Here is a 26,162-nt window from a genome sequence, read left to right on the forward strand (position 1 = left end):
TAAGGTTACCTCTCTGCTCTTCCTAAGGAACCTTTTAAGTTTAATGCTCCTCACCCAGACCCCATTTACATTTACAATTCTATGTCTTTATGCATGCTGATCTCCCCAGTCAAAATGTTATGCTTCCCACCCACCCTTAAAGAACCTACGTTTGCTGCATGAAACCCTTCCTGATGATGTCGGCCCACACAAGCCTCTCCTGTCGCTCTCTCTCTTTGTACGCAGTGTCTGTACAGCAAAGTATTTTCCTTATTTATACTATTGACTTCTTCATTGTCTAATGAAACAATTTAGCACATGTGACGTTGTCATCACCACTACATGTCTTTTATTTTCCAACTAGTTTACAAACATCAGTGGTTAAAGGATGCTATTTCACTCTGTCTTCTCAGTGCCTTAGCCAGTGCAGGGCTGAAGTAGACCCTACTGGACTGTGTACTCAATCTGTCTTCTTTGCAAACCACCTGCTCCACCAACAAGACTAGGATTCTGGTTGACATAGGTCTACTGTGTAACCCGACCCCTCTGGCCTCAGTGACTGATTCAGGGATGAATTAAACCAAGCCAATCCAAGTCCCTTTCCCCGGAATACTGAAGTGGGGTAAGAGGAAAAGAAGAAAAGAGAGAGAATGGATGAGTGAGAAAGATCGCCATTCCATGTAGCTATCTGTGATGGTTAATTTCATTTGTCAACTTGACTGGGTTAGGGTGTCCAGTTGTTTGGTCAAGCAAGCACTGGCCTGATTTTACCATGTGGGTATTTCACAGAAAGGTTTAAATCATTAGTGAGTTGACTGCATTATGGTTGATTACATCAGTCACCAAAGGAGACTGCCTTCAGCAATGAGAGGAGTCTCCTCATCCAATCAGTTGGAGGCCTTAAAGGGAGAACTGATGATTTCATTTGTCAGAAGGAAGAATTTCTCTCTACTTCAACCAGCCAGCTTCTCCTGGGGAATTCAACGTCACCTTCATTGAGTTTCCAACCTGCAGACTTGCCCTATGGAATTCCAATGTGCCAATCCAGTTCTGATTCTCAGGAGAACCCTGATTAATACACCACCTCCAACTAAAATGTGAACTTGGGAGCTGTGAACAGTCACTGTTACCTGCCATGTAGCCCAAGTATCAGATGGCCAGTTTGCCAAGAAGAAAGAGTGAAGCAGATGTGCAGAGAGAAGACAAGATAAGAGACAGAGAGAGAGAGAATACACCTGTGGACAACTAGAACAAGTCAGGGCTCCATGGGGCTTCTAGTTCCAGGTTCTAGGACATCCTGAGGTCTACTGCATTTCTGCCCCTAGGTCAATGAGACACTCTGCATCTTTATAATACATTTCATGTTCACAACCACTAGCTTCAGCTAATTCTATTGCTTGCAACTGAAAGTTCTGATTAAAGTAAAGGCACATGTTAGATGCTTAGTAAATTCTTGCACAATGATTGGATATATTCCTGACTTATCACCACAGACCTAAATTCAAATAGCACTGGTGACTCTCTTTAGCATCTTCCTTTAAGTGCTTTGAAATAAAGCCCTCTAAATGGATAACTTATCTATCAGCCACATTCATGCTTAATATATACAAATAGCATGATCACACTAAGACCAAGTTGCACACAAACACCATATGTACCTACATGCATACACATCACTGCAGCTACACACAGCAGACACTTAGTGTATTTTGCCACTTTCCCAAGCCTTTTGCTCCAAAAGAGCAGAGAACAATGAAAAACAAATAGAATTTACAGTCAGGCATTCAACCTCTGAGCCACATTCAACAGGACACTGCCACCCATGCCAACTGTTCTGGGGGTTGAGAGTACAGCCCTGTCTGGAAGTCTTTGGGCCCTTAAAGCAGCATTGCCCAAAGTATGTACTGCAGGATGTTCATCTTAGAACAGGGTTTGGCAAACTACAGCCCCTGAGTCAAATCTGGACAACAGCCAGTTTTTTAAATAAAGTTCATTGGAATACAGCCATGTCCATTCATGTCCATATTGTCTATGGCTGCTTTTATACTACAAGGATGGAGTTGAGTGGTCGTGACAGAGAAAAAATGGCCCACGACACCCAGAATATTTACTATCTGGCCCTTTAGAGGAAAAGTTTGCACATCTAGAAGATGCCAAAAGATGTACCATAAAGAAAAAATAATACCTAGATTAATGAGTTCAGGAAACAATGGGTCAAGTAGATTTCTTTTCTACAGGACTTCTCAGAGTCTTTAACATATAGCAGTGCACTATGAATCTCTAAGAAGGAAATACACTAGAACCTTTCCCACACTTATTTGAACACAGACCCCTTCTTACAGCAGACATCTGGAGGGGTGGCCAAGGTCTAGAAGAGTTCCTCAACTGTAAAATAGAGATAATGATAACCCCAACTCCACCTGCCTCACAGGGTTATTAGGAAAATAGAATGAAACTAAGATATGAGAGTGCTGTGCAAACCACAAGGCAAATCAGTTATACTTTCATTCCAGTTTTTTTATCAGATGTTTCAAAGGCATTTTCTCTCCATCTCCCACCAGTACCAGCCTCTCTGAGGACATGCACAAATGGATTCAAGGAGTCAACTATTTCCAAGAATCTGCTGATTCTGAAGAACTCACTCAGCCTTTGTAGAAAAGTGCATGACTGTAAGTTTAATGGGAAGGGTTGCTGAGAGATTCGATTTGTTTCCATTAAAGAAAATCAATTAATCTTGATTCTGGATGGAAGACAGACACTTCTTTTGAAGTTTTGATTAGCTCCCCACACTACACAGGAGCAAAATGGGCTCCAGATAGATTGTTCCCCATACAGAGCCATTTTGTAAGCCATTGGGTTCCGTAAGAGACAGATGCTCCTACAAAAAGGAACATCGGACCCCTGCTTCCCTGCAATAAATGCCTCCTCACAGTCTACACATACACACTTCATGCCCTTAACCCTTCCATGTAACACCTACAGCAACAATTGCCAGAGTGGGGGTTTTGTCACTGAGTGCCACCCAAGCCCAGTTAATGAAGCAACTCATTTAGGCACAAGATCTTTCTGTCTCTGACTCAGACCATGGAAGCACCTAGGGAAGGCTGAGCAGGTCAGGTAGGAAATGGTCAGGACGCAAAAGCAGGAGACAGCAATGACATTAGTGCAGAGTTGTCATGTCATTTACAAATGGGATATTGCCATTTCCTTTTCCAAAACAAGAAGAGGGGCACGTGGAGAACGGGAGAGAGAGAAGAAAGCTGGAAGGGAGATGGACATATGGAAGCACAGTAGATCCCACCCAACACCCTACAAATCCAGCCCTCTCAGGGAAGTTCAGATGTAGCTTACATGGCTCCTCCCCCACATACAGACTCCAGAGTCTTCCAGATGCTAAGTACTGGTAGAGAGTTGCTGCCACTCCCAAGAGATAACACTTGCTTGAAATTCTCATAGTTCACAAACACCATTTCATATTTGTGGAAGAAAGGCCTTCATTAAGGGCAAGTTAAAATATATATATATATATATATAAAGGTAAGATGAAAGGGAAATAAAACTCAAAGACTGACATAACGAAAGAATATACTAAGGCAACTACAGTAAAACACCAAAATTGCCACCAGGGTGTTGGGTGGGATCTATTGTGCTTCCATATGTCCATCTCCCTTCCAGCTTTCTTCTCTCTCTCCCGTTCTCCACATGCCCCTCTTCTTGTTTTGGAAAAGGAAATGGCAATATCCCGTTTGTAAATGACATGACAACCCTGCACTAATGTCATTGCTGTTTCCTGGCTGTACCATGGAGAAGCAGACAAGACCCTCTGTCTACACTAGAAACAACTCAGAACAGCAGGGCATTTCCTAAATGATAGCCAAAAGGTCCCATGCAGGGAGGGGCTGGCTATGCAAGGAAGTGGTGCAGGAGTGTGTCCCTAAGGGTTATGAAGTCCTGGGTTGGACAATTTCAGTTGGAGAACCTAAGAGCAGAGAGACTCAAGCAGGCTTGAGGCATAGCAAATTCTCTTACAGAGTGGGAAAGTCAACTGATAGGCCTACCCTCACCTCGAAGCAGCCATCAGACATTGAGCAAGCAGTCTTTGAAGATTCCTGTTTCTGGGTGAAGTTCCTATAATTTCTACCACCAAATACGAAAGCTTCATTAAAACATTCATTCCTTCTCAGTCTCTCCCAGGCCCCAGCAGCTGACAGAGGAGTTCTGAGCCTGGCACAAGGCAGGGTTTGGAGAAGATGATGTTTTATATGAAATTAAGGGCAACCAAGAAGAAGCCACTGGGCTCAGGACCCACCTCAAAGCAACAATGGCTCAACCACCCTCTTTAAATCCATCTGGTTCATCTGACTCCCCAGGGAGGATTGTCAGCCAGCTTCCAACAGGGAGGAGACCACTGTGAGCAAATATCTGGCGGACTGTGATGTGGAAAAGGAAGCTAATCTGCATGGCTCTAACAGGACTACAGCATGGAGTGACAAAGAGTAAGATTTAGGTCAATTTAAGGAAAACTACTGGGGGACCTGGAGCAGCTCAAAAGAACAACTGGGGATATTTGCGGAGATGAAAGAATCTAGGGCTGATTGTATATGAGCAATAGGTACTTTTTAGGAGCATCTATAAAGGCATTTCTGCTCCTCCCTTTACCCCCAAACCCTCCCCTGTGGAGTCCCAGCTGCCTGCCCCACTGAAGGAGAGAGAAGTGAAGCAAAGCCTGGGACCTTACCTTAAGGATGTCTCTGACAGTGCAGAGCATTTTTGTGTGTGTGGTAAAACATATAGAACATACAATTTGCCATTTTAACCATTTTTAAATGTATAATTCAGTGGCATTAATTACATTCACAATGTTGTGCAACCATCATTACTATCTATTTCCCAAACTTTTCAATACCCTAAAAAGAAACCCATACCTATTAAGCAGTCATTCCCCAGTCCCCCGTCCCTTTAGTCCCTGGTAACCTCCAATCTACACTCTGTCTCTATGAGTTTGCCCATTCTATATATTTCATGTAAGTACAATCATGCAATATTTGTCTTTTTGTGTCTGGCTTTTTTCACTTAGCATAATGCTTCCAAGATTCACCCATGTTGTAACATATGTCAGAACTTAATTCCACATTTTGTTTATCCATTCATCTGTGGATGGACACTTAAGTTGTTTCCACCTTTTGGCAATTGTGAAACATTCTGCTATGAACATTGGTGTACAAGTATCTGTTTGAGTCCCTATTTTTAATTCTCTTGCCTATATATCTAGGAGTGGAAGTGCAGGGTCATGTGGAAATTCTATGTTTAACTTTTTGAGGAAATGCCAGATTGTTTCCAAGTGAAGGGCACTTTGATGTGGCTTGAAAAAACAAACTACTACAGCTGGATAGCAAACTCCAATACCTAGAGGGGCCAGGCAGGCCAAGTGAACAAGTAAAGCAAGCAAGGTACTGGTGGTGAGGACATGGAGAAGTGGAAGGCTCCATTCCTGTCCACAAAGGGCAATCTGTGCTCAGCTCCAGCCAATGCCACTATGAGGGAATGCAGGCCCCAGAGCTACCAGATATGATTTTTATAAAGGTGGAGGGAATCCAGATTATATGTGAAATCTAATTTTTACATTTTGGCATCTAATTTACATTTTTAAAAGACACAGTATAGGCCAAATAATACACATGTGGAGATTGGATTTGGCCTGTGTGCTGTCAATTTGCAAGCTCTGCAGACAAGTTCAGCTAAAAAACAACTGCAAGTAATGTGCAAAACAGATCCTGCACCCTGTGTCTGAGAAATGAGGTGGGGGTTAGGGATGAGGTCAGAGCATAGAAGAAGCACAAGGATGAGGTAGGGGCAGTGACATCTGTTGCACAAATTACTTGGTAATAAATGGAAGTTTACATTTCCATTTTGACAAAGTCTGATCAATGGCTGCATTCCATTCAGGCTCTTCAATGTGCCCTGCTTTCCCTTATGAGAAAGTAAGATTTTTACTTCTTTAAAGGAAATCATCTTTTTGCACAGGGCTCTAGAGAGCAGAGAATCCCAGTATTGGTGGAGGTCTTATGTCACCAAGAACAAATATCCCTCTGATGCCTAAATGCCCACTCTGACCATCTTTTCCAGGGATATATCACACAATCTCAAACACCTCTGACACCGGGGAGTTCAAAATTTTCTGAGGCTGCCCACATGTCCCCTCAAGACAGCACTAATTGTTAGAAAGGTCTTCCAAACACTAGACTTCTATGAATGCAGCCCAAAATCAGATTAGGCCTTTTGGCAGATGCCTCACAGTGACTCACATCAAGCTTATTGTCAGTGAAAACCTTAAATCTTTTTCACAAGTGCTGCTGCTAAGCACACCCACCTCTCCCAGTCTGTACTTGGCCAGCTGGGTTTTTAGACATAAAGGCAGGACTTGACACTTTTTTCTTGCTGCAATGAAGTGGTCATACATTCAGTTACAAATCTTCGTTAGTTTTTCCGATTCTTTAAAGAGGACCATGACCCTCCCTCAGCACATGGAAGGTGGAAACTTACCGCTCCACATTAAATCAGTAATACAGAAGGCATTGTGGGAATTCACCAGTAAATGCAACCTACTGTCTACTTTATCGAAAGTTCAGCTGCAAGAAGTAATATTTATGGAGGATTATCTGAAGGTTGATCCATTCCTCCAGATCAAAAAACTCAAATGCCCACAAAAGCCCACAAGGCAACAAAAAGAAGTGAAGTGGCCAGTGGGCAACAGAGCAAAGCGTAGCACATGCCCCATAGGAAGGGGTGGCCAATTTTTGTCCCAGAGTACGAGGGCCCTGTGTTTCTAAATATTTCCATTTTTGCAAAATGATGCCAGATGTCTGGATTTTTATGTGAACTTCACTGATTTTTAAATGTTGGAAACTAATTCATTTTTTAAATGCTGGAAAAGCCAAACAAAACATGCCTGTGGGTCTAACTTTGCCTGTGAGCTGCTGGTTGTGCTGTAGATGTGCTAAACTTCACTCTTGGACCAAATCAAACCCTCAGAAATCTGGGTAAGAACAATAATAATAGAGAGCATTCACTGGGTGTTGACCAAGTTCCAGACCATGAGCTAAGCACTGAACAGGGATTATCACATTTAATCCTTACAAGAGTCCAATAAGGTGCCCATTTTAGGGATGAGGAAACTGAGGCATAGACAGATAAGATGACTTGCCCAAGAGCAAGCAATCAGTACGTAATAAAGCTGGGATTCAGTCCTGGATCTGTCAGACTGCAGAGTCCCTGGACCACACTGTTTTTGACAGAATTGCTCTTGGTGAACTGTGTTTTGGTGTTAAAACTATCAATTTACTTCAGGGATTTTAACTACTAAAAAAATGTGATCATTATTACAGAAATGGCTGAGGACACTGACCACACATCACCAGGTCTTTAATGCCCTCTAGCAACTGAAGGCCCCTCCTCCCCTCCCTGTCCTTGATTTCCCCTCAAGAATGGGTGAGGGTCAACCACAACACCACTTCTCGGGAGGAAAGTGTCTTGCTCTGGACTGCAGTGTCTAACTCATCCTTGAGAAGTAGTGAAGAAGGATTTACTTGATAATGACAGGGAGTCTCTATTGAGAAATTTTAAAGGATGATGGCAAGTTGGAGGCTTTTTTATATCACAGATATTGAACTGTTTGTACGGTTCTCTCATGTAGTTCTCATTGTACAGCCCTGTCTGCTGAGCATAATTTGGGGCATAAAATACAGTATAACATCTCAGCCTAACCCAGGGCTGGCAAACCCAAGCAGCTATAGAAAAGAGGCAGCTTAGGTCAAAGAGTGAGGCAGTGGGCATGAGACCCAGGGAGTGGAAGGGACTCGGGAACACAGGACTCATCTAAAAATGGCAGCAGCTACTCAGCTTTGGCTGATTGGCTACCAGGGGGTGCCCAGGGTAACCAGAGAGTCCAATTTGTTTTTCAGTCATAAACACAAATTTTTCTAAGAATCTTTCCAATTTTGTTGTGCATCTAAACAAACTCCCTCAATGACCTGAAGACCGCCTGGTGCTCAATGTTGACTTGGAATAAAATCAGTTGAATTTTTCTCATATTTACTCCTGTGCCATTTCAACATCTGAAGAAGGTGAAGAACAGCAAAGAGGCATTCTTAAATGCTTGGGAGCTGAACTACCCAGCTCCTGACTAAGGGGCAGGTACTCTCTGGAACAGTTTTAAGGATTGGGGAGGCAGCCTCAAGAGGATGCAAGCAGGACTTCTTTAATTCTCTACTGATTTCTTCCACAGAGGGAGGCAGCCACACCTTGGTATGATCATAAGCTTGGCTGTTAAGCTCTTGAGGGCAAAAAGGATGAGGAGGGAAGGAGATGTTGATCTCTAGTAAGGTCACCCATGTCCAGGTAATGATTAAGGGCAGGAAAATCCACCCACTGGAAGGGAAAGTGATATTATGGACTGGCCAACTTCTCTGACACCTTAGTGGACCACAGTCCCCAGAGACTAAACTTCCAAAGGGGGCAAAGGTCAAGTTTGGGTGGGTCCAGGCTTCTGACTCTCTCCTCTCCCTTACAGCTCGTTAAGGCTGGTAGCAACACAGAGACCGATCAGGGAAGCTGTCCAGGTCAGTCCTATAGGGAAGTAGGTCTGAGGCTTGGGCTCTCCCCACAGTATGGTGGGCTCCAGACCTCCTTTGATCACTCTGGGGTAACAGAGCCAAGATTCAAGAATGGGCTTACAAGGGAGGATTGTGTGCCCACTCCACCCAGGCCAAAGGAGATCTCCACATGGAGAACAGCTCACCAGAGCTCTGCATAGGGTGTTGAGATGCAGCTTTGGAACAGGTGCTCATTTCCCAGTCCAGGGTCTCTATCATATTTCCCTCTGGAACCTCTTGGAGAGGGGTAAGAGGCACCTGGACAAGGGACAAGGATGGAGTCAGCATCCGAGGTCTGACATCCCACCCAAAAACCAATTTGTTCTCATCCCATTCACATTCCATCCATTCATGGGAGAAAATCCTCTCAGTTGCAATATCAAGCTTCTCTTGAAGAAAAGATACGTTTTTCTCTTAAACATATTATTAAACTTCACATTTTTAAAGTCAGTCTTTCACCTTATTCCATTAAGATCTTACTAGCTCCTGGTTCAGTTTGCAACAGGATTCATGGTTTCTCTGAATGATAACCACTATTTATTGAGCATCTACTATGTGTCTGTTCCAGCCTGAATGCTTTACAGAAATGTATGAGGTAGGTATTGTTGCTCCTATTTTACAGAGGAAGAAGCTGAGCCTCAGAAAGATTAAACAGCCTGTATGTAGCTAACAAGAGACAGAGCTGGGATTTGAGCTGCCAGATCTCCTAGAGTCCAGAGGCTGCTGCAATGTTCTTCTTACTGCCTTCTGATAGCTCTTATTATTAATTACAATAGCTAACATTTAACAAGTCCTTACTACATGCCAGGCACTGTGCTGAGGACTTTATATGCATTATCTCATTTAATCTTCTAAATAACTCTATGAGATTGGATTAGTATCTTTACAGGTAGATGTGGTGCAAAGAGATGAAGACTTGTCCATAGTCACACAGTGAGAAAGCAGCAGAGCTGGGCTGCAAACCCTGGTCAGTTCAATACTAACAACCACATTCCCAATTACTAAGTCTGCCTTCTTTCATTTCCTGCCATTCTCAAACTGGACAGGCATGCTCACATCCTCATCCAAGTACTCAATCATAACACTGAACAGGGCAGAGCCTTTTGGCAGGCCATGAGAGACTTCACCTAGGATGACAATGATCCATGCAAGAACCAGCACTTGCTCAAATAATTACAAACCTTATAATAGTGCTATCAGGCTGGCCTGGGCTTAGAGAATAGTGCAAGACAGGGGAGAAGAAAGTGTAGATTTGGTGCATTAGGTAAGAACAGGCCCAGAGAATCAAAGCTGAGATTGATGCCCTTGTTCCTAATTGAGGGTCTACCCGGGGCTCTGTTTCTGGATTTGACTTCAATTCTTCTCACACCAACTCAGATGATAATTATTAGGGTATTGGAAATACCCCACCACACCACACACACACACACACACACACACACACAAGTTGAGCCCAAGATAATTCTCCCAGTTTTGTCAAACAGCTGGAAGTTTTCCCACTTCCAGGGGAAATAAAGGACTTTGTGGTTTACCAGGCAAAGTCTGAGGTAGAGGCCAAAGAGGGTCTTTGTCTGAAGAGCCCAGAAAAGGCTTATTCCGGGGCTCTGGCAAACAGTAAGTGAAAGTGGTGATCCAGGGGGCATTCCCGTTTCTTAGGAGACTTTTCTCCAGGAGTATCAGGAGTTGCCTTTTCACAATCTCCTTTCATTCATCTTGTCCTCCTTGGAAACAGCCATCACACGTTTGACAGTAATGAGGATGGAGAGTCATGGCTCTGTCTCTTTAGAAAACTGAGCAATTAAAATTTTCCTTAATGAAGTTCTTTATTTTCTCCTAGCAGTATCATTTCTCTTGTGGACTTGGACGACTTTTTAAAAATTCATTTAAATAGAAGCGGAAGGCACCATTTTTCAGAAAGAACATCTTAATATTTTCATAGGCCCAAGCCAAACTGTGCATGTATTTTTCTATCCTTGAGAGCTATTCCAGAACTTGCTTTGAATGCCTCCTGTGTGGCAGGCACTAGGTACAGGAATTAGGGAATGAATAAAATACGGCCCCTGCACTCAAAGAGTTCACAGGGACACGGGCACATAAACAACTCCACTGTGACAGCAGCATGTCCAAGGGAGGAACTGGACAAAACAACAGAAATAATTAACATTTCTGCAGTACTCTAGAGTTTACAAAGTACCTTTACACACACCACCCCATTTGATTCTCACAGTGACTACCATTTAAAGTAGATAAAGCTCTCACTTTAGAAATGAGAAAGCTCACGTCGAATGGATACATGCCTTGCCCAAAAAACTGATTAGAGATGGAAAATCAGACCTTATCACTGTAAATTCCAGGCCCCAGCCACATTACAATGGCTCCTGATTGAAACCCAATAAATTAAAATGATGGGGTTGACCATCCCACCCTTATAGCCATCCACTTAGAATTCTGAAAGCATGTCAGCATTGGGGATACCTTTCCCACCACAGGGGAAAATAATCCAGGAAAATAGTACATTATATTTCATCTCATCAATCATTCTTACAATATATAATGAACACAGTAAGTTTAACATAACTGTCTCTCACAGGTGTCTTTCTTTCTTTTTACAGTTCAGCTGATGTTTGAGTATCTTCCATAGCAAGAAAGTTTGCCAATAAACTCATTACTTATTGTCAACTTTCTGATTTTTTTTATTAGAGAAGTAATACACGCTCACTATCTTAGCATTCAATCAAAAATGAATAGCATAAAGAATAAAAAGTCTCCTTTTCACTGTCACCGGTCACCACTATCTTGCCCCACCCCAACAACCTTGACCCAGTTCCTAGTCCCCAGCAATAAACACCACTACCAACGAGTAAGAACTATCAGACTCCTTCTATGCATACTCAACTAGATATAAGCACACATTTTTTTTTTAATTTAAAAAATGGGATTGTACTACACACACACACTTTGGGTGGTTTAGTGTTTCGGGGATTTGGGTGGGAGTTTTTTGGGGAGAAGGGATCTCATTCATCAGTAGCCTACTTGATTACTAAACACTCTTTAGCCTGCAAAACAAGATAAACAGGCAGTCACATTTGTGAGTTTACCTCAGGCCAGGCCCAAATACTTCAGGTTCGTGAAACCTAGGGCACTGGTAAACGCAGGTTCCCAAGTCCCACTTCCAGAGATTCTGATTAATAAGTCTGGGGTGAAATCCCCAAATCTCAATTTGTTACAACTTCCTCCCAGGTGATTCTGATGCACATGATCCAGGAATCACACTGAGAGAAACACTAGACGCAAAGGAAGCATAGCATCTGCCTGAGACTTAACGGAACCCTCCTTTCCCAGCTGCCTCTGATGACCCTTCCACCTTTATTGATTCCCATCTTTGCTACTGCCCAGCCTTACTTCCCTCACCAACCAGATGCACTTACTAACAGCGTCATCTGCAGACTCAGGTGCACTGTCCAGGATGCCAACTGCTTGTTACTGATTTAGCTAGCTTTTCCATTGTTTAATGAATGTTACTGTGTGCCAGGCAGTATACTGCAAATTGTGACTGACAATTAATTCACACACATGCATGCACGCACACAAAATGAGATATTATAATCCCCATTTATCAAATGAGAAAACTGGTGTTCAGAAAAGTTACACAACTTATCCAAGGTCATTCAGCTGAGGAGCCGTAAGTTATGGCTCAAACCCAGGTCTTTGTGAATCTGAGACCAGAGGATGGTCTGCCACATCACAGCCACCTCTTTCCACATTGCATATTCTTGTCTCATCTCTTTTCTGTAACTTTATCTTAATTCCATCTAACCAGTGTGGGCTCCAGTCCTCTTCAGTTGATCCCTGGCTTTAACTTCATCTTAAAAGCACTCACCCTCAATTGTATTTACCATCCTGAGTATAGCTATTATAAAATTCCTTTTCTGTAACCATTTCTATCTTTTACACCAGGACTTGTGTGTTTCTCTCACAATCACTGATATTCCTGACCCCTTCAATATTTTGATGCCTTCTGACCCTTCTCTAAATGGAAAGATGGCTCTGTCTAGATCCTGAATAGCTCAGAAAATAATGATGGTGAGATCAGTTCAGCTAATACAAGTCAGTTTTAAAGATCCTTATCAGAAAATCACCACCAACATTTTCAACCATTTAAATGCATATGTTTGGTTCCTAAGCATGCTGCACCACCGTTTACATCACACTCAACATTTTTATAATTACAAGTTACAATCTGTCTTCCCACAGAATTATAAAGTCTGTGAGGTAGGGAACATAGTAGGAGCTCAACAAATATTTGTTAACCTAAACCTAAGTTCACTTAGATTTAGAGCATTCTCAGCATTTCTTTCCCAGTATTCACAAAAACATAATTCTGTTTCTGGCAGAGAGCAATAGGGCCTCTGCCATTTCTGGAGGTGAGTTTCCATGGGGATACTATGCCAGAGCATGAGATCCAGCAAGACAGAGATGTTCAGAGTGAGGCTTGAACCAGGACATATTGGGCCAAGGACGGGGCCATAGAGAAGCTGAGGGTCAAGGGACAATAAGCTCAAAAGACCACAACCAGGCAAAGGGTCAGGATTCCAGATCAGGGGAAGAGGTCAAGGAGTAATTGTCAGATGTTAGGAAGTCAAGGTGTGACTGCTGATCTGCCTCAGTTTTCCCAAGATGATATATCTTTGAGAAACCCAAATATACTGTTTGGAGAGTCCTCTGATCAAAGTAAAGACATTTTAACTGGCTAAACCTGCTTGAAAGTGTCCTACTGAGACAACAGTTTGAGAACAGTCATATTGCTTGGGAAGTTCACATTCCCTAGTACAAATTAAATCACACAGCAACACCCACTGTTTTGTGTCCCTGAATGTGGCTAAGGTGTTTCATTGGTAAGAGTCCTCTCACACCTTCTCTCTCTGTGGTTCCTTCCAAGGCACTACAAGCTACAGAATGTCTTCTAAGCAGCTGTCTCATCGCGCTGACCTCAAGTTTTCTCAGTGAGAACTCTACTTGCCTAAAGGAAACCAGGCCTTTCTGACTGACAAATGCATGGAAAACTTATTGGAGTAGGTGGAATAGTCTCCCCCCAAAATTTATGTATACCTGGAGACTCAGAATGGACCTTATTTGGAAATAGGCTCTTGATAAATATAATGTGACGATAAGATGAGATCATACTGGAGTAGCATCAGTCCTAGATCCAACGACTGGTGCCTTTATGGGAGAAAGGAAAGGGTGATTTGGACCCAGAGACACATAGGGAAGAAGCCATGTGATGAGATCAGAGTGATATAGCTACAAGACAAGAAACTCCAAGGACTGCCAGCAATAGCCAGAAGCTAGGAGAGAAGCATGGAACAGATTCTTCCATTGAACCTCAAAGGGACACCTTGATTTCGGACACCTTGATTTTTAGCCTCCAAAGCTGTGAGAGAATAAATTTCTATTGTTTCAAGCCATGCAATTTGTGGTACTGTGTTACAGCAGGTTCTACAGAGAGCAGACCAGAAATCAGGAATCCAAAAGGTACCAAGATGACCAGAAAGCCAGTAGATAGCAACAAGGAAAGGCATTACACTACTAGAGGAAAGGTGGACCAGCAGGAAAGGATAACATGCTATGGAGGCCAAATTCTTTTTTTTTTTTAATTGTAGTAACAGATATACACATAAAATAAAATTTCCCACTTTATTCACTTTCAGGTATACAATTTAGTGATATTAATTACATTCCCGATGTTGTGCTACAATCTTCACCACCCATTACCAAAACTTTTCCATCACCCCAAACAGAAACTCTGTACCTATTAAGCATTAACTCTCCATTCCCCATCCCTGTCCCTGATGCCCTATAATCTACTGCCTGTCTCTACAAATTTGCATATTCTAGCTATTTCCTATAAGTGAAATCACACAGTATTTGTCCATTTGTGTCTGGGGCCAAATTATTTCCCTAGATAAGATTCTCCTTTTACTACTTTCTGCCAAAGGCAGGAACTGCTGTCTAAATACCAAGAGGGAAGTGAGACTAACAGCCAGGAAGGGAGAAAATTCTAGCTGAAAGTAGCTGGAACAAAAGTGGGCGAAGTTCTTGATGAGTGAGCTCAGTTCCCCCCAATTTTGTACAAACCTGCAAAGAGGTGGGACAGAAGTGTCCAAGGCAAGCCAATCATCACAATAGAATGTTTTCTAACAAACAAACCCCTGCCCTAAAGGACCATCAAAACAAGTGGGAGATCATACTTCCTGATTTTCTTGCTTGACAAAATCTGCTTATTTTTAGTCCAACTGTGTCTATTTCAAGCCCTAGGCTTATAAACCTATGATTATCTGCCTGGAAGCTTTATTTTTATAACTTTGCATTAAAGACCATACAAAAATAATATTATGGCATTAATCGTATAATTTTATTTTTAAGAGAATATATGTTCATTCTTGTTTTAAACAAGACAGGATGCAACATTCTTTTAGATGGAGCTTCTTTCAAACCACACACCCAAATTCCTATCAAAGGCATTTAAAACTCAGGTAACAATTTGGCAATATGTGTTAATAACCTTAAAAATGGACATTCCCTTTCTTTGACTCTGTGGTACTACTTTTTTTTTTTTAATTAAATTCAGTTTTATTAAAATACATTCACACACCATACAATCATCCATGGTATACAATCCACTGTTGTGGTACTACTTTTAGAAATGTATTCTAAGAAAAACATCATGAAGGTATGCAAAGATTTATCTACAAGTATGTTCACTTAGCATTGCTTATAAGAGAGAAAATTAGAAACAATCTAAATGTCCAATATTAGGAAGTAAGTTAAACTAATTATGCCACCAAATTGCCAGAGAGTTTGTATACTATGAGGCCTATACTTTCAAACTTATAGGACAGTAAAAAAATAATACAAACCCCATACAGAGAACTCCAACAAGCCCGTATCTCCCCCAGATACCCAGATCCACCAATTTTAACATTTGCCATACTTTCTGTATCATTTTATCTATCTACCCATCTATCTATCTGTCTGACTATCAATTTGTCAACTCATTTTCTGAACACTAGTGTGTAGGTCATATACAACATGATCCTTGAACACTTAGTACTGCCTTGTACATTTCCTAAGAACAAGGATATTCACTTACATAACCACCACTTGCAGTCATCAAGTTCAAGAAATTTAATGTTGATATAAAGCTTACAGTCCATATTCCAATTTTTCATATGTCCCAATAATGTCCCTTTGAGCCTTTTCTCCTCCTTTGCTAGATCCCAAGCAGGATCATTTATTGCATTTGATTGTCATTGTCTCATTAGTTGCTCTTTCGGTATTTTTTGTTGTTTTTTTAAATTGTGGGAATGTATATACAACATAAAATTTCCCATCACAACTACTTGCAAGCATACCATTCAATGGGATTAACTGGATTTACAATATTGGGATATCCTTACCACTACCCATTGCCAGAACTTTCCCATCACCAGAAACAGAAACCCTATACTCATTATGCATTAACTCCCCATTTCCCCTATGCCCTACCCTAGCAACCTGTACTGTAATTTCTGTCTCTACAAGCTTGCATATGCTTTGATATTTTCACTATAGTTACCACTGGCATAAATTTACCACACTAATTCTGTTAACAATCTCATTTGCTTTGATACCAACTTAACTTCAACAGTATAAACAAACTTTGTTCCTATACCCCTCCACTCCCCCACTTTTATGTAGTTCTCATCACAAATTATATGTTTATACATTATGAGTCCAAAACCATTGATCTATCATAATATTTTATGCATTTGCCTTTTAGATCCTGTAGGAAATAAAAAGTGGAGTTACAAACGAAAAATACAATAGTACTGCCATTTATAGTTATCCCTGTTGTTACCCTCACTGGAGATCTTTTTCTTCATGTAGCTTCTATCTATTGTCTGTCATCCTTTCCTTTCAACCTGCAGAACTCTCTTTAGCATCTCTTTTGTCTAGTGGTGATGAACTCCCTCAGCTTTTGCTTATCTGAGATTGTCTTAATCTATCCCTCATTTTTGAAAGACACTTCTGCCAAATATAGAATGCTTGGTTGGCAAGTTTTTTGCTTCTGGCACATTAAACATCTCACCCCACTGCCTTCTTGCCTCCATGGTTTCCCATGAGAAATAGGCACTTAATCTTATTGAGCCTTCCTTGTATGTAACACACTGCTTCTCTCTTGTGGCTTTCAGAATTCCCCATCTTTGGCATTCAATAATTTGATTACAATATGCAACAGAATGGGTCTATTTGTGTTTATCCTGTTTGGAATTCATTAAGTGTCTTAGATGTGTGTGTTAAATTTGGGGAGTTCCCAGCCATTACTTCCTTGAATATTCTCTCAGCCCCTTTCTCTTTTCTTCTGCTGGGAATACCGTAATATCATTTGATGGTGTCCCATAGGTTCCTTAGGCTCTGTTCACTTTGCTTTATTCTTCTTTCTTCTCCTCAGACTGGATGATTTCCCTTGTCTTATCTTCAAGTTTTCTGATTCTTCTTTCTGCCAGCTCCAATCTCCTCTTGAACCTTTCTGGGGGATTTTTAATGTCTTTACTGTGGTCTTTAAATCTAGGTTCCTTTTCATAATTTCCACCTCTCTGCTGGTATTCTCTTCACATTCATCTATCACCTTCCTTATTTCCTTCAGTTCTTTGTCCATATTTTCCTTTAAGCATATTTAGGACCATTTTTTAAAAATCTTTGTCTAGTAGATGCCAAGATATAGGACGAGGTTTAAGAATGGGGAGTGGTTGCTTAGTATGAGCAGAATGTTCAACTAGGATGAACTTAAATGTTTGGAAATGAACAGGGGTGTTGGTAGCAAGATGTGAGAATAACTAACAGTGCCCAATGGTGTGTGAATGAGATGGAAAGGGGAAGCTCAGAGTCATATATGTCACCAGAAGGAAAGTTGGAGGTCAAAAGATGGGAATGTATAAAACTGAATCCTATGGTGGGCAATGTCCATGATCAACTGTACAAATACTAGAAATCGCTTCCATGAACCAGAACAAATGTATGACAATACAATTAGAAGTTAATAATAGAGGGGCATATAGGGAAGAACTATATACCTATTACAAACTATATACTACAGTTAGTAGTATTTCAACATTTTTTCATAAACAGTAACAAATATACTATATCAATACTAGGAGTCAACAATTGAGGGGGGTTGGTTAGGGATAGGGGAGGATTAGAGTTTCCTTCTCTTTTTTTCTTTTTTCATCTTTCACTTTATTTCTAGTCTGGAGTAATGAAAAGTTTCTAAAAATTGAACAAAAATTAAGTATAATGGATGCACAGCTGTATGAAGGTACCCAGGGGCAAGTGATTGTACATTTTGGATCTTTGGATAATTGTATGGTATCTGAACAAGCTCAATAAAAATGAAAAAAAAAAAAATCTTTGTCTAGTGTATCCCAGGTCTGATCTTCCTCACTGATAGTTTCTAATGCTTTAATCTTTTCTTTTGCTTGGGTCATCACTTCCTGTTTCTTTGAATGTCTTGTAACCTTTGGTTGAAACCTGGACATTTTGATATTTTAATATATTAACACTGGAATTTAGACTCTGAGGCATCTGTTCCTTAAGCTTGTTTCCAGCTAATATTGAGTCAGATCTTGCCTTGAATGCAAGGAACAAAAAAAAAAAAAAAAAAAGGATAAAAAGAAAACACTTTTTCTAATCCTTGCAGACTAACCTGTGCCAGTGCTCTCTCCTTCAGGGCTTATGCATATAATGAGAATTTCTGTGCATGCAGCTTGTCTTGAGCATGCATATGTGGCCCTAGGAATTCTCCCATTTACATGGATACAAGTGTCCCCTCTTCCCTAATAAACAGTTTACTCACAGCCCTGGGCCCTGCACTCTATGTCCTACAGCCAGCAATCCCTTGCTTGGGGCAGCCACATGACTGCTCTCTCACAGCATTTTGTAGGAGAGCTTGGTGAGCTGCCTTCTTCATGAAGCACACAGTGAGTCCCTAAGCCACCACCAGACAGATTGGACCAGAAATACATGCTCCCAGTATGTGCACAAGGATTTCTCTGCTTCCTCTGAAACTGGGACCTAGGATCTGCACTGGGTCCAGGGAATGCAACTGGTTCTGCGCCAAGCTGATAAGGAGTGGGGGCAGGTGTCATGAGATCCTACTGCTTTTAAGTAACCTTTTTCTTGATTCAGCGCTCACCCTGTTATGTGGTCTTTTAACTGTTCTCTGGAGCTTTGAGAAAGATGTTTCTGCCAGATTTTGCTAGTCATTCAGCTTCTGCAGGGGTAACGGAGCCCTGAAGCATCTCACTCTGCCATCTTGGTCTCTGTGGTTGCCATGATACCATTTTTTGTCATATACAGATATAATACATAGATAGCTCTAAAGATATAAAGTCTGTAAGAAATATGCTGAATGTTAACAGTGAATATCTCAGGTAGTAGTTTACAGATTTTTTCTCTTTTGTATTTTTCTGTATTTTCAAAACTTTTTTATAATGAGCATGCATTGCTTCCATAATCAAAGAAGAAACTGTTATAAAAAATAAGACTCACATCACACCATTTCTAGGTCAGACACCCATAGGATCCAGTGGTTAGAAAGACACTTTACTTGCCTCTCCTTCCCAGCCTCATCTCTCCCCCCAACTCCATTCCACCTATTCTGGGTTTCAGCCACATCAAATTTCTCACTACTTCCCAAACACCCCTTCACGATCTTCATGCTTTTACACATTCTTTTCTCTCTTCATGAAATGCCTTTCACCACTTGGAGAGCTTCTATTCATCTTTCAAAACCTTACCCAGAAGTCCTCTCCTCTGTAAGAAATTCTCCAGCTCTCCCAGGCAAAGCTGTCACTTCTACTCTGAGTTACTACAGTGCATAATTCCAGCACTTTCCCAGCACTTACCACACTATAACTGATTAACCTATTTTTAAATGTCTTTGCTAAAAACTATTAGTCCATCAAAGACAGGGACAAGGACTATATTCTACCTATGTCTGTGCCCTCGTCTCAGATACATACTAGAAACTCAATTAATGGATGCACTGGATTCTCTGCAGTATCCCTTGCAGATGGCCATCTGGTCTCTAGGGATGAGGAATCCACTCCGTACTAAGCCATCCCTTGGATGGCTCTGCATAGGTACAATAGTTGCTCTTTCGGATTCTTCATCTTCCTGAGGTACCTCTCAGTCAGGGTTTGAGGAAAAGCCTGGATCTGTTTCATTATGTGCCTCTTAACTGAAATTCCCAGTACAATCCCCTCCACCCCAGAGCATAAGATCTATATGTGTTTGCGAGCAAAGTTCATCACATAGGCATCTAAGTTCATTCGCTCATTCAACAGAAATTATAGCCACCTATTACACACAAAGTACTGTTCTAGGTGGTAGAAAAACATAAATGAATAAGAAAAACAAAAGTCCTGTTCTTATAGAGCTTCAATCCTGATAAACAGAAGAAATGAACAAACAGAGAAGGAAAAATATCCTGTCGCCATTAGGTCCTCTGCTGAGAATTCAAGTTAGCTGATCCAAGAGAGCTATTGGATGACCACCTGAGATTGGGTGGTCAGAAAATGACATTTAAACCAAAAGGTGAATACCAAGGAGCCAGCCATGTGATAATCCAGGGGAAGAGCATTATAGAAAGAGGGCAAAGATAAGTACAAAGACCCAAAGGTGGTACAAACTTGAAGAGTTCAAGGAACCAGCAAAGGCCAGCATGGCGGGAATGTTAATTAGCAAGGGTAGCGTGGAGAGAGGTGGGAGATGAGGTGGGCAGATTATGGGCTTTGTAAGCCCAGTCAAGGAGTTTGTAAAGAGTTTGGATTCTATTTTCATACAATGAAAAGCTACTGGAGGGTTTTAAGCAGGAGAGTGACATGATCAGATTTAAATGGTAGAAGGATTACTGGTGGCTGCTGTTGGAGGGGAGGTGTGTGGAATAGACTATGAGGACAAGACAAGAAGCAGGGAGACGAGCTAGGTCAGTGTTTCTCAGTTAGGGAAGATTTTGAGCCCTTGGGGGCATTTGGGAATGTCTGGAGACATTTTTGGTCATACCTAGGGGGTGCTATTAGTATCTAGCGGGTAGAGGCCAAGGATGCTAAACATCCTACAATGTACAAGGCAGTCCCCAAAACAAAAAATTATCCTGCCTAAAAGGTCAACAGCGCCGAGGGTAAGAAACCATGAGTTAGGAGAATGCTGTCATGGTCCCAGCAAGAAGTGACAGTGATCAGGGTCAGGAGAAGGAAATTCACTGCAATTAATATTTTAAAATATTGAGGGTTTTCCCTCCATATTTCCTTGGACCCTTTGGGCCCAGTTCCATCAGGGAAAGCATTCTGTGTTCGCTGCATCAAGGATAATACAAAGAAAGAGTCAATGCTTTGCTTGTGGCTTTCAAAAGTCTAGCCCTCGGGAAGAAGAGAAAGAATGTGAGGTATGGACAATAGCTTTTAGTGAATGTCTGATAAGGGAGAGCCATGGTACTGCCCCCACCACTTTCCCGCTTCCATCCCCCTCCCCCCCCCACACCTTATAAAGATTTCCTGGGCCAAAGGGTAGGATCAAGTAGAGCAAGCTGTATATAGATATGGGTCTATAAGAAAAAAAACTTATACCTTGAAGTACCCCAAACAAGCCCAGGGAGGGAAAGTGATGAGAATCTAAGAACAGGGAAGAGTTGGGTCACTTTCTAACTGAAGTATAACCCCCAGTACCCCAGAATATGACCTTAATTGAAAAAAGGGTCATTTCCAATGGAATTAGTTAGGATAAAATGAGGTCATCCTGAAGGCCCTTAATCCAATATGACTAGTATCCATAAAAGAAGGGGAGAAGACAGACAGACACCAAGGAGAAGGCCATGTAATGACGAAAGCAGCAATGGGAATGATGCATCTGCACATCAAGGAACAAGGATTTCCAGCAAACACCAGAAGCTAGAAGAGGCAAGGAAGGATTCACTCCTACAGGTTTCATGTTGGTTTTCATGTTCATTTCAGACTTCTAGCCTCCGAACTATGAGACAAAAATTTCAGTTGTTTCCAGCCACCTAGTTTGTGGTAATTTGTTACAGGAGTCCTAGGTAACTAAGACACCTAGTGAAGTATTGGAAGAGAAATGAGTGCTAGAGCTGGTAAGACAAGTCTGTGACACACATCCAGAATCCCTTAGGGTCCCTGGGTGCCTGAAAATCACATGGAAGGACCTGAGAGGGGCTGGACATGTGAAGGAGACTTAGAGTTGGGAATGAAAAAATACTCACTGGCAAAGGCCAGCCACTGAAGAGCAAATAGAAAGGAGATATCTCAGTAGCTGCCAATCAGCTGTCCCCCACAATAGCCTTGGCGCTGCCTATGTCCCCCTGGACCTTGGGACACAACTCTGAACGAAAAGGGAGAGAAACCCCAAGTTGATTTAAATTTATTTCTGTCACCCCCAGTAGAACGGAGATGTGAAATAGAAATTGATTTACTACTGAAAAATAAAGAAAAGCATATTCCCTGTCCCCCTGAATTTGTGGTGGAGATTGCTTCACTCTAACGCACAATGGGCAGTGATCTTCTATATGTCCTGTAACAAATTACCACAAACTAGGTGCTGGAAACAACTGAAATTTGTTGTCTCATAGTACTACACCATTATCATCTGGCATTAACTGTGCAATCCAGGGACAGAGCCCAGGTCCATTTAAGGCACCTCGAACACTTGTCCTGCACACCACACCCCTATCCCCATCACGCACAGAGTGCATGCACACACACACAATGCATATTGATCAGTGAGCTGTTTCCAAATTACTATTTTAAATCAATGGTTGACCACTCCATAATTGGAAATGTCAAAACCCACATTTTCTAAGTGACCTCAAAGCACCATATTGATATCACTTAGCTGAACTGGATACACATTTGTTTTACCTCTTTCCCTTTTCTTTTTATATTTTTCTTAGAGAAAAAAATAAAATTAGAGAACTGGGGAAAAGGTAAAAGAAGGAATCTGTACATCTAAAAATTGCGGCGTAGCCTGGCATTTTCCAAAATGTATTGTAATGTAGTCTTGTGAGATATTCCAAGAAAAAAGGTCTACAAGATCAAATAAGTTTGAAGAAACACTCTGGCCCCTTCTTGGTGATTCATGCTTCACACATTCGAGGTTCCTAGAAGTCCTGTGGCAAACAAACTTATTTAACACAATTTATCCTGGAATTTCCAAGACCTATTTGACCACAGAACTTTTTTTTTCACCCAATGCCTCTTTACATTCTGTTTTTCGGAATACATATCAGGGAACACTACAACAAATATAAACTGGCCTAATGATTAAAAAGAATACAGCCAGAGCGCCAATTCTGACCAGACACGATATTTTATAAACACCAAGCCACCAAGATTCAATCACTTTCAACTGAAATCAAGCCCATAACATAGCTTCCTGGGCCCTTTGTTAGGCCAAAAGATCTCAAGCTCAGCACCTTTAAGATGTTACTCCCTGCCCCCTTCCTGGCAGCAACAAAGGAAAAGCTCAATTTCCAGAATCAGTCTATCTCAACTCCTCCTGACCTCTCCAACCCTTATCTGCTACACCCTTGCCTCATCCTTCTGTCCAAGGTACCACTTGGGTTTTGCTTCCTTGGGCAACTGCCACCACCCCAGCTTCCCCACCCACCAGAGCAATTCAACTCAACTAACATTTATGAATCACATGTAAATAGATGCCAGGCATTAGGATGCAGCTTATGTCCTCAGGGAGATACAGCCTAGAAAATAATCTGCAAACCAGAGCACCTCTCTGAGCATCAGTTTCCATATCTGAAAAAAAAAAAAAAAAGGGTAGGGTGGGGTGGAGAGTTGCACTATACGACATGCAAAACTTCCGGTTCTGAAAAATCTGTATTTCCAGGTTGTTGGACAAGTGGCCCATTGAGATGTAGGTCTGGTAACCACTGTCAGAGTCACTCAGAGGGGTGCTCTTAGTGGGTACTTACCCAAAGATGACTCCCTGGGGTGGTAGTACATTTCAGAATCAGAAGATATTAGGTATGGTTATAGGTTCTTTGGATGGCAGGGCCTAACACAAAAAGGCTCAGATATAAGAAAGGCAGAAGTTTTAATTACTCACAGCTCCAAATGAGAGAAGGCTGTCATGCAGGGCCATACAGGGGGCTACACCGGGGAACAGAGTAACAGTACGCTGGAGCTTTAGGAGGCAACTTAACTATAACAAGTGAGGAGGGGCTACCTAAGTTTCATAGCTTCCCAGTGGATTGGCTAATTTGAGTAATTTTGCTTGCTCCGGGCACAGAGTTGTCCCTCGTTGTGAGATACCTGAACCCAGGGCAATAGGATGAGTGCATAGTAGCCCCTGGAGTGTGAGAGCCTGATGAGGGAAGTAACTAGGGTCTGAACTTAATCAACTGTTCAAGATGGGAAAAACTGACAAGCCTCTAGCCAGGGCCCGAAACTGAGTGAAGACAGCATTTCCAAGAAATTATATTACACAGTGAAGGGATCAGACACAGCCTAGCTGGCATCAATTGGGTACTAGGAGAGGTTGGATTAGAAGGATTTTTTTTTTAATAATTCAATTTTATTGAGGTATATTCACATACCATGTAGTCATACGAAGCGTACAATCAATTGTTCACAATATCATCATATAGTTGTGCGTCCATCCCCAAAATCAATTTTTGAACCTTTTCATTACCATACACACAAAATTAATAAGAATAAAAATTAAAGTGAAAAAGAACAATTAAAGTAAAAAAGAAAACTCTATGCCTTTCTTTTTTTTTTGCTCCCGTTTTTCTACTCATCCATCCATACACTGGACAAAGGGGAGTGTGATCCACATGGCTTTCCCAATCACATTGTCACCCCTCATAAGTAGAAGGATTTTAGGGGTGTTAAGAAGAGTAGGAAGTCAAAGATTAAGACCCTTCCAAAACTGGGTCCCCACTGACGAAATCCCTGGATACAGAGCCACATTGTCCTGGCATGCATCTTGCTTTCCCACCCAGAGTTTGGAAGACTATGATTTAAATCCTAGCTCTGCCACTATTTGCGGTGAAATCTAATGCAATTTATTTCTCTGAACCTCAGCTTCTAATCTATAAAATGGGAATAATAATGACTATCTCACCAGTCTGGGGAACACAAAATGGGATACTCTATATTTGACTGAGACATACATGCTAAAATTATCTCCCACTGCAAATAAAGTTGTATAGCCTAAAGCATGGCTTATAGCAGTCACTGAATGAATGAATGAATGAATGAATAGGGGCTATAGGAAAGGGAAGGTCATTCCTAACATATAAACTCTGGTGGTGAAAACTCCAGAAATGGCCAACATGGATTCCCAGATCCATTCATTCCCCAGACTGCTGCACTGCAGTGCTCCATAGCCCACACCCCAGCACAACTGGCAGATGTCACCCTGTCAAGGACCATTGGCTTCAACACCAAATCTCCACTAATAAATATATTCCCTACCAGGGACAAGCAAGGAAAATCAGAAAACCATGAAGATTATTTCTTTTCCAAAAACAAAAAACAAAAAACAACCCTTACTTTCAATGTAACATAAGGTATGGGTGTCAAAAAAAAAAAAAAATAATACCTGCTTCAACTACACATTATAAGATTAAAACTTCCTATTAGTAATTGATCAGCCACTTGACCAATCATGTGCCAAGACATTGGGGATACAAAGATGACCATAGGCATCATTGCCCTTGGGAATCCGTGGCCAAGAGCCCAAACCCAAAATTGCAATAAAGGATAATAAGGTTCAGAATAGAGAGCAGATATGAGAGAACCATTCATTTTACCTAGGAGGGTTGAGGAGGCATCCTGGAAGAAGGTATCATTTGACTAGGCATTGGAGGATGATCAGGTGTCAGCCAGGGGGGGAAATAATTAAAAAGGAGGAGGAGAGGGAGCACTTTAAGCAGAGCAAAGGCTCAAATGGGGAAAGCTATGAATGTAGGAAAGGGCATGAAGGATTCAGAAAAGAGGAATTGGTCTAGTGTGAATACAAGAGTGCAGGCCTATTATAGAGAAAATGACTACAGATGAAACAGGAAAATTGGCTGAGGCCCAGTCACCAAGGTCTATTATACATTTTAACTTGTAAGTTGCAAACAGGTGACCCATGGGCTGAAACTGTCCTACTGACATGTTTGTTCAGCCAGCAGAGTGGTTTTAAAAATTTGAGATAACATTGAAAAATAAGGAGATTTTGTTTAAAAATCCAGATTCCCTTGAAACACTGAAAGATCTGGCCACTCTGGGCTCACAATCCCACATGACAATGACTGGCTAGAGCTGAGCAACAGCTACCTCCTCTATTGGCCACAGTCCCCACCACTCTCCACTGCTTCCCCAACCCAGCCTGCTGTCAAAGGCCCCAAGGGCTCCTCGGGAAGTCCTCCAGTCACCCCATAGCATGCATACCCTCTTCAAAACTAAGCTCATTCTATTG

General features: G+C 41.6%; 1 protein-coding gene across 8 annotated transcripts in view; it reads right to left on the reverse strand.

Annotated features, from left to right (window-relative positions):
• Nucleotides 1-26,162, reverse strand: part of SRGAP3 (SLIT-ROBO Rho GTPase activating protein 3) — a 355,578-nt gene that overhangs the window by 232,935 nt on the left and 96,481 nt on the right. For 4 of the 8 annotated variants that reach the window (XR_005211341.1, XM_037800911.1, XM_037800909.1 and 1 more), the window contains one exon: nt 8,777-8,888. The exons of the other annotated variants lie outside the window; for them this stretch is intronic. Coding sequence is in view for 3 of the 4 variants with exons in the window: in XM_037800909.1 (XP_037656837.1) it covers nt 8,777-8,888 (112 nt within the window). In the remaining variant the exon portion in view is untranslated. The remainder of the gene's footprint in view (nt 1-8,776; nt 8,889-26,162) is intronic. 8 annotated transcript variants of the gene reach the window in all.

This window comes from Choloepus didactylus, chromosome 1 (genome assembly GCF_015220235.1).
Source record: "Choloepus didactylus isolate mChoDid1 chromosome 1, mChoDid1.pri, whole genome shotgun sequence".
Taxonomy (NCBI): Eukaryota; Metazoa; Chordata; class Mammalia; order Pilosa; family Megalonychidae; genus Choloepus; species Choloepus didactylus.